This window comes from Xyrauchen texanus, chromosome 1, assembly GCF_025860055.1.
Source record: "Xyrauchen texanus isolate HMW12.3.18 chromosome 1, RBS_HiC_50CHRs, whole genome shotgun sequence".
NCBI lineage: Eukaryota > Metazoa > Chordata > Actinopteri > Cypriniformes > Catostomidae > Xyrauchen > Xyrauchen texanus.
This window is the reverse complement of record NC_068276.1, coordinates 51713256-51723345: the sequence shown is the minus strand read 5'-3', so window position 1 is coordinate 51723345 and position 10090 is coordinate 51713256. Positions and strand designations below refer to the sequence as shown.

General features: G+C 34.1%; 1 protein-coding gene across 4 annotated transcripts; it reads right to left on the bottom strand.

Annotated features, from left to right (window-relative positions):
• Positions 1–818: 818 nt before the first annotated feature.
• On the bottom strand, positions 819–8934 carry LOC127646980 (receptor-type tyrosine-protein phosphatase eta-like). 4 transcript variants are annotated; one of them, XM_052131023.1, is made up of 11 exons: positions 8907–8934; positions 8699–8797; positions 6646–7524; positions 4937–5188; positions 4468–4713; positions 4077–4355; positions 3326–3571; positions 2928–3200; positions 2575–2672; positions 2210–2312; positions 819–1528 (listed from the first exon to the last, which is right to left on the bottom strand). In XM_052131023.1, the coding sequence occupies exons 2-11, from the start codon at positions 8724–8726 to the stop codon at positions 1521–1523; spliced, it is 2412 nt and encodes an 803-aa protein (XP_051986983.1). In that variant the 5' UTR covers positions 8727–8797; positions 8907–8934; the 3' UTR covers positions 819–1520. The 4 variants fall into 4 exon arrangements, with proteins under 4 accessions (XP_051986983.1, XP_051986990.1, XP_051986966.1 ...); XM_052131030.1 differs by having other exon boundaries at positions 819–2312; positions 4077–4178; positions 4278–4355; XM_052131006.1 differs by having other exon boundaries at positions 819–2312.
• Between the last annotated feature and the right edge of the window lie 1156 nt (positions 8935–10090).

The window sequence follows — 10090 nt, the reverse complement described above, 5'->3', positions numbered from 1 at the left end:
AAGTAGTTGGAATTGGGGAGAAAAGGGGATCAATATATATATAGAAGGTTGGATTCCACCTCCTAATGGCTTTTTCTGTCCTTGCAGGCTTGCAAAAGTAGCAATAATCCATTCACCAACATGCATGTAGGCCTAGGCTATTTAGGACCATTCAAACATGGTATAATAGACCAGATAAGGGTTGAGAATTAGAAATATCAGAACTATTTATTCAGAGAAGAATTGTGCTCAACTTCATATTAGAGATTAATTAAACTGCTGAAAGATAAATGCAGGGGTTTTGCTCTAGACGTGGATCATCTGGGCTCTTTTGTTTGGCAATTGTACAAATACTTATGAGTGCAATCATAGGATATCATACAAATTAGCCAAATTTAGAAAAGTTGCACACATTTTTACGACTTCGCCGTAAGAGTGTGTTGGTTTAATAGTTCAGCACCTTGCCCTGACCAAGCATTTTAAAGGCTATACCAGTATTTTGATCATTTTCAGATAGTGTAGCCTATACAATTGCTTTATATCAGAATGCAATAATGTAATTTATTGAGTGTCCAATTGTCTTTTATAAACTGTTTCTTCTTATCCGCTGAAATAGGATTAATAACCATTAGCCTATAACACCAACAATAAATAGCCAATAAATAGGATAGTAGAATTATAGGCTACACTTAGCCACTATTCACTATTATTATCGCTTTTATTATATAGCTATAGCCTAATTAAAACCATGAATAAGAAGTCTTATCATTATAAATTGTGACTTCTCTCCCTTTGTATGGTATTCATTAAATGAGAGTAAAATACAGTATATGGTCAGATAAAGATTTATTTCAAGAATTCAGTAGTGATTGATACAGATTTTCCCATTAATTCAAATAACATTTTTAAATCAAGCATAAAATTCACATGAAGCAGTAATCGAAGCAAAACATGTTTGAAAACTAACAATAAACAATCTCCATAAACAAGCAATATAGGCTAAACAATGCCATTTCAATTAGAAAACCATAAGAGAACATTACTAATTTCACTAATACATATACACAATAAATGACAAAGGAAAACTGAAACACTGGTATGCACTGTAAAAAAAAAACTGTTAAATTTATGGTATAATAGAAGCTGTGAAAATACAGTTGCTGTGTTTCAGGGATTACAGGATGTCTTTTCTTCCCATTACATGATATAAACTTAATATACCAACCTCCTGTAACTACAAAAATCTAAACTACAAAAAATGCACAATGGGACACCTCAATGTGCATAACTGATATAAGAAATAATAAGAAACATAATGTATATGTATATATTTACCATACCTGTTAACTAATTAACATTATTTTACTGCAGCATTTTTACCTAATGTAATCATCAAGACAAAAACTACCTTAAAAGAGGACACGACAAATGTGATAAAAAAATAAGAATAGCCTACAGCAAGGCTATTTGGTCCTTAATGCAAACATAAGCTTACTATGCCATTTATATGCTACATTTCATTTCAGAATGGGAAAACAGCCTTACAGCACTGCAAAAAAAACCAACAGTAACTAAATCAGTGTTTGCTATTCATATAATTTGAATAGATAAACAATATAATATCAAATGTATACAAAAAAAAAAAAAAAACAGTCTGATAGTATCACTCTCTTTGGTGTGCTTTTTTCAATACATTATGCACAAATCCTTAAACCCTGCTACACTTTAAAATGTGTCAGGGTTGTTACAGGGTTCAAAATCAGTGCAAAAATGTTTACTCCCTAAACCAGCAAAGATCATGACACCACACCACAGTATTAAAGTAAACATGTTTGTATTTGTGCCAAAAAAGTAGTTCTCCTAAACAGAGTGTATTTTGAACTTACTGTATGTTTGAACTGTGGTCAAAAAGACTCTCTGAAATTGACTCTCTCAAAAGGAACATCTAAAAAGCTTAAACCATTATTTTTAAAGGGTGGAAAATGTCTCTGTGTAACACAGCTGAAAAGAAGTGAGGGACAAAGACAAATTCTGCATTCTCTCAGACAACGCATAAAGCCTTTTTTTATGATAGTAAAAAATGACTTTGTTATGCATGAGAATGAATGGACCAAATAAATTCAAAAGTAAGATTAGAGTTAAATATTTGATAGCTTGTTAAGACATACAAGTAAAAACAACAAGGGAGATTTATGAAGGTTTTTACATCTGTCAGCTTGTTTTTACAAACCAAGTTTTGCTGTAGGCATTGTGCCATCATCCTTTCCTGTATTTTCATTTAAGTTCCAGTGTATATATATTGGATTAAATTGGTTGGTAATATAATTTTTCAGCTGAAAGACATAATGGAGTTAATTATTTTACTTCAGCTATATGCAGTCAGGTTACATATTTAATATTTTATTTATTTTTCAATTTGGGTGGGTGAGCCTTCAAGCTAAAACATTATGATATTGTACTTCGTTTTAATAACAATTGTTCATAATCCATATACTGTATACTGTAATTGGTCAAGAGTATTTCTATAAAATCAATATAAAGCTGTAGAAGTTGCTTTAAAAAAATGCTTTTAAAGTTGATTTGATCATTCCTTACTTTGTTTATCGTGTCATTCCTAGCTTCTTTGGTACCACAATAAAGTGGAGTTTCAGTGGTACACAACATTGTGAATGTCAGTGTCTTATTTATAGGCACTGAAAGTAAACATGGAGACCAAACATCATCACCAAGCATGCAAAACATCTGTATATTTAAAAAAGTACTGTCTGAAAAAAAAATATATATATATATACTGGCCACAACAAAGCATTTTAATAACATTTTAGTATACCATATTAATTATTATAAAAAGATTGGGAAGATCGCAAATGCAAATGTGTTTTTCATAATCAAGCATCATAATTACAGAGATTAAGATATGAGGATAAGATAAAATGCAGTTCATTTACCTGTTACCGCATAAGTTTTGGCAGGGTCACTCTTCAAATGATCAGCCACAACGCAGACATTGAAGTCATACCTTGTTCCTGATGTCAAATTTTCAATATGGATGTATTTGCTCGTTACATTCATTGTTTTGATGTTTCCCCAAAAGGCAGATGAATATGTCACCTCATACGTAATGTTAGAGGCTCCCTCTGACTCCTCTGGAGCTTCCCACGTTAGATTTATAGCATTACTGCCTAAAGGGAAGGCCTTTGCCAGCCTGGGGCTAGTAGGGACTGTGAATAGATTTAAAGTTTGTGAGATTTTATATAGCTGAAATGACAATCTGTGGGACAGAATGAATGTACAAGGCAGATGAATAGCTAGTCTGATAAACAACGACAACGTCAATGTTACTCACGAGTATAAATTGATTTAGTTGTAGCAGAACTTTTCGGTCCATTCCGTACAAGAGTGACAACTGTGATGGTGTACTTCACTCCTGCCTTTAGCCCAGTGAAAGTGTAATTCAAATACATAATGTTTACAGGCTCAGCATCAGGTGGTTCAATCGTCACATTAAATGTATCATAATTGTCTGTTAAATTCCACTTGGCTTCAATGGTTCGGTTTGATGATTTCAAATCAAGTGTCACAGAATTAGGAACTATGTACAAGGAGGTAAATTCAAGGAGCAAAATATATATTAAATATACAGTATAAAATATAGAATAGAAAATCCAACAGCCAGCCTATGATTAATTTAAAGTTGAAATACTGACATTAAGACAAAAAAGACACTAGGACAAGTTACAAGAATAATAAACTTTTGAACTATTCTCCTTCAATGGGGTGGTGCCCTGAGAATGTGTATGTAAAATCAGTATGTTAACTCACATATACATTTATCAAATGCTGTAATTGAATTTCAAGATAACAACTTTATAGTGGAAATTCCTAATTTGTTAATATATAAATGTAATGTTTTAGAATTCTTTACTTCATGCATAATCCAAAACATGAAAGATCATTAATTAGGCCTGATATTTTATCCAAATAATATTGTTTCTTTTACATCTGAAACTTTGAAAGACATGAAAAAGCAGGCATTTAATGTCAATATCAGTGTATAAAACAATGAGAGGATTTTAGTGACCAAGCATGAAACTCACTTGTGTATGCATCGATTTGAACCATTTCTCCTGATATATTTTTATCGTCTGTTAGTGCCACCACACTGAGACAATGTTTGGTGCCAGGTGTTTTACCTGTCACTTTTATGAACATGTTTGTTGTAATGTTGCATTCACTGTTAGTTAAATTATTAGTAGAATTTGTGACATCAATACAATAATAATAACCCGAAGCATTACCGACAGGTAGTATCCAAGAGGCTGTAATAACTTCACTGTCATTGTTTCCTGATTTTAGGTTTGAGACACGTGAAGGCTCTGAAAATAAATACCAACAAGAGTTAGCTTCTTTAAAAAATGCATTTACATTTTGCAATATACATTTACAAAATTGCATTTATTTTTTTATGATATGGTCAACTGCACTTACTGGTGTAAGTAGAAACGTTGCTTGGTGTACCTTCAGTAGTTTTATTCACTATGGCAATAACTTTGAAATTGTACTTATTGCCTGGTATAAGACCCGTAATGACATCAGTTTCAAACTTTTGGGTTCCAAATATGCTTGACACTTGTATTGAGTAGAAGTCATAGTTTCCTTCTGGTTTTGTCCAGTTCAGTTTGACGCTATCATTTGTCACCCTCTCTACTGTCAGGTTATTAACACCAGAAGGCTCTAAAACAGGGATCATTGCTCTCATTAGATGATCAGGTCAGTCCATGGAACTTTTCACCATATTAATTAAAATGATCAATAACATTCAGCACAAATGAGCAAAATACGTTGTTTAATACTAACAGTAATCATACACATGTTTTTAATGCTTCACAATAACACATCGAGTAATACACTTTGGAAACACATTGTGTGCTATGACATTAAGTCCAAGTCTACTTACTGGTGTAAAAGGAAACATTCTGAGGGTTTAGATCCCTGCCGCACTTCACTGGGAACACTTGAACATTGTATCGAGTTCCAGCTGTGAGATTCACTATTTGTTTGGACAGGCCAGTCTCATTAAATGTCTGGTTGTGGTCCCCTGTGACTTCCACTCTGTAGAGACTGATGTTCTCACCGGGTCCCTCGCTCCAGTAAAGATAGCCTTCATGTGAGGTCTCATTGGTAACGTTTATATCCCCAAAGAAACGCTCTACACACAGATAGGTGTGTTATAAGGTAAATTGGTAAAACAAACTTGTAGCGGGGCAATGTGCGGATGTGATGACTTTATGTAGATAAGAGAGAATGATGTGTTGGTCAATTGTGAAGAAGTAGAATCACAAGAAACATTCATGGTAGTGAACTGAGGGACCATGTCAGCTACTGTAGACTGATGTCACAAGGTGTGTCCCAGTTCGCATACTTCTGTACTACGCAACACGTATAACCATTTTTGGGGATAAATAGTAGAGGTCGACCGATGGTGGATTTGAATGATACCGATAACTAAGTTGGTGGTCAGTACCTGCCGATAACCGATTAATCAACCGATTAAATTTGACACTGAATGAAAAAATAACAAAGTAAAATAGTGCTGAACTTTGTTACAAAAATAAACAGTACTGACTGAACCATGAAAATGTATTGTACTTTTTTTTTTTTTTAAATGAATTAAATATATATATGAACTATTATTCAATTTTTAAAGTGAGCTGATTTTTACATTTATGTTTTTTCTTAGTCCACAAGAGGGCACAATAAATACATAAACAAAACAGCATGATTATATTTGTCACATATTCCCTGTTTACTTTTGTAAATTAGTCAAATTATATAATAAGTTTCCTGTTAATTTTTGTAGTCCTTTGAAGTTTCATTTTATGAATGGTGTACACAAGTGTTCCTCATTCCCTTGTTTGTTCCCTTCTATATTTAAGCCCAGAAAACAGAATTGACACATTTGAACTAATGCCAAAATGTCTGATGGGATATGGAGCTTGTCTCAGCATAACTCAGCATAATTTGGTCGATGTAGGGGTTCCGGAACATTTTTTAGCAACATGTCAACTTCCTGTGTGATCATGCTGGCTGCTGCTAAAGATAATAATACAGATTAGATATATACATATATATATATATAAATGCAGACCTATGCAAAAGTTTAGGCACATAAGATGTTTCAGAAAAACTTTTGAAAAGAGAAAATATTAGTATAGAAGAACAGGGCACTCTGCAAGAGATGGCATTGTCCCCACAAAGCCCCCCACTGAACATTGAGTCAGTCTGGGAATACATAAAAAGACAGAAGCAATTGAGACAGCCTAACTAGATAGAAGAACTGTACATCCTATCTACCAACAACCAAGAAAAACTGTGTCCAGGTATACCTAGAAGAATTGGGACTGTTTTAAAGGCAAAAATTGATTTAGCTTTTTTATGTTTACTGGACTTTGTATGATGTTAATTGATAAATGAACTCTTTATGGCAATATTTTTGAAGATATCCTCACTTTGCAACATATTCAATTCATAACAATTCAGGTCTATTTTTACAGGTACTGTATCTTATGTAATACATAAGTGATGGACACATAAGTGGGTCCACATTTTACATTTAGTGTTGATGAGCCTAATAACATGATTTTGTGCTGTAAAACAAACTCTTACCATCATAACAGATGAAAGGGAGAAGTTCGTAGCACTGTTTTTCCTTCCACATGCCAAAGCTGAGAAGGGCCACACAAGCATCCTCGATATACTCATCAGGAACTTGATCGGGTTCTGTGCTGCAAGGGCTGCCTGTGGTGCTAAACGATGTGGTGCTAAATGATGTGTTATCAGGGGTGCCAGAAGTGGTCACACTATGTGTGGAACTTGGTGTGGCACTAGCGGTGGAACTAGTAGTGGCACTAGAGGTGACAGTCTGTGGATGAATGGGTGTACTCTGAGGAGGATCATGTATATAGTATTGAGCATCCAATTCATCTGATGACAAATTTAAGCACAAAAGGATTTTTGTCAGTAGAGGACAGTAGTCCTCTGTATTGTTACTTGTAGTAGCCACTAAAGGGGTTCCAGAAGTCATTGTAGAGGTCATTGGTGAAGTCACTGGAGTTGTCTCTGGAGAAGTCATTGGGGTAGTCACTGGAGTTGTCTCTGGAGAAGTCATTAGTGTAGACAGAGGAGTTTGTGTAGTTGAGGAACATTTAGGAATGACTTTCTTCGGCACAGGACGACCAGGGTACCAGTTCTGATATGTAACCGGATCCCCATTGGACCATCTGGACCATGGTATAGAGCCATTGAAACTCATGCGAAGTCCAATCCAGTAGTCTGAAATGAGGTTCTGTGTGATAAGGTGGACATTTCTACTAGTGACGGTGGCCAGTTCTTTATAACAGACCTGACAGTAGAGCCTTGCATCATCCCACGTGGTGCCAATGGTGCCATTGGTTCCATTGGTGCCAATGGTGCCATTGGTGCCAAAGGTGTCATTGGTGCCACTGTATAGAAGAAAATACTGCTCCTCTGCCCGTATAACCAAAACTGAAAGCAATAAATTCAAAGCAGAGTAATAATCTTTGCAACTTTGCATATATCTTAAGGTATAATTTTTTGTATACATTCGGTTAGGTCTCTAATAGAGTTGCAACAGGGTACATCTGGAACTTCCAAAACTGTTAATGGTTAAATGTTCATGCATGCTACTGTAAAACTGGTTATGCAAACTTTAGATGAGAAAGTAATGCAAAGTTTTTGAGCATTTCAATGAAAACTGAATGAATGTTTAACAGTTGAAAAACAAAGGTCCACAAACAATTGTAATTAAATGAATACATTTACTTGGATCCTTCACATCTTAGGAAACATAATGGGCATCCAGTGTATGTTTAATATTCCTAAAATATTGCTAATGTACAGTATATTCTTTAAATTATGTTAACATTTAACGGAACATTCAGATATCAATACAAGTTAAGCTCAATCAACAGCATTTGTGGCATAATATTTATCACCACAAAGAAATTATTCCGACTTGTTTTATTAAAAAAGGAAAAATCTGGGTTCCAGTTAGACATTTAAAATGGAAGTGAATGGGGCCAATCTGTAAATGTAAAAATACTCACTGTTTTAAAAGTATAGCCACAAGGAGTAAACAATATGTGATAACATGAATTTAGTGTGATGAAACCACATCCTAACCTTTTCTGTGAAAGTTATATCCAATTTTAAATCATTGCCATTACAATGTCACAACTTAAAGGAATATTCCGTGTTCTTACAAGTTAAGATCTGTCGAAAGCATTTGTGGCATATTGTTGATTACCACAAAAATCTGTTTAGAATCGTCCCCCCTTTTCCTTAAAAAACATAAATTGAGCTTACAATGAGGCACTTACAATGGAATTGAATGGGCCAATTTTTGGAGGATTTAAAAGCAGAAATATGAAGCTAATAATTTGATAAAAGCACTTACATTAATTTCTCTTTAACAGTCATTTTAGGGTTTGTTGATATTACATTGTCATGGCAATGTAACCTCAATTTTTGCACTTTTTTCTTTAAGAATAAAATGAGGGATAAGTCAAACATTATTTCTTTGTGGTGATTAACATTATACCACAAATGCTGTCAATTGAGCTGAACTTTTATTGAACCTGGAATATTCCTTTTAAGGAGTTACAAATCAAGTTAAACATTATAAAATTCGCAAACTCACCCAAAAATGGCAGCCATAGCATATTCATGTTATATCCGCTTGTTGGATGATTGACTTGAAGTGAACAAGCCTCAGATCAGGACAGGTAAAGTATGAAACCTACAAAAATTAACCACTTCATCAGAACCAGGATAGACTCCAAACAAGACTCTTTTGAATTATCATTTTTAGTCTTTAGGCTGGTTAACTTAGACAACACTTGACCTACTGTGTAGACTCTTGTCCTTTGATATTCCTTATTCTGAACACTACAGTACAGTACTGTGTTCTGTAAATGTAAACAGAATTTGCATTTGATTTTGCATGTAGGCTAATCCTACCCCCCAAAACTCAGTTAACATAGGAAAATTGCATTAAACAAAAAAATATGAAACCTACTGTAGTAGCAACAGCAAGCAAGTGATCTAATTAGAACAAATTTTACTTAATAATTGTTTTTAATTATATTTAATCAACAGGTCCCAGAAGAAATTTTAGAGGATATACTAAGTCAGTGCACCTCAAGTTCACATAGCTGCCCTAGCAGAGTGACCACAAAGACAGTTAATCAATTTCAAAAACTATAGACACTCATAAAATTGTCATACGTTGTATTAGCCTACGATGCTTGTTTCCCAAACCTGTACGTACATCGCTTATTACGTAGTAATTACCATCTTTGTTATAGCATACACTGGCTTTGCAATAATCAAAATACTTCACTATCGTTTATTTAGTTTCCCCTCGACTCTAAACCTGGTAAACCTGGCCGTGGGAAGATGATTTAACTTGGGGGTGCTGTATTGGGAGGTGCATGTTTGCATGTGCATGGGTTTTTTAAGTGCTGCACATAACACTGGCAGACAAATAGACTTTATTTAACGGGATAGTTCACCCAAAAATAAAAATTACCTTATCATTTACTTTTGGCACTATGAAAATCTAAAAAAGATTTTTAAGATTCTGTTAAAAGATTTTTACACTCTCACAATTAAAATATTTTTGAAATGTGTCAAAAGAATACCCACAATTAAAGGGACAGTTCACCCAAAATGAAAATTCTCTCATCATTTACTCAACCTCGTGCCATTCCAGATGTGTATCACTTTCTTTCTTCTGCAGAACACAAATTATGATTTTTAGAAGAACATTTCATCTCTGTAGGTTCATTCAATGCAAGTGAATGGACCAGAACTCAGAAGGTCCAAAAAGGCAGCATAAAAGTAATCCATAAAACTCCAATGGTTAAATCCTTGAAGAGATATGATAGGTGTGGGTGAAAAAACAGATCAATATTTTAGTCCTTTGTTAATATAAATATGCATCAAGAATACAAATTGCCCAAAAAAAAAAAAAAGAATGTGAAAGTGAAAGAGATTTATGTTTAAAAAGGACTTAAATATTGATTTGTTT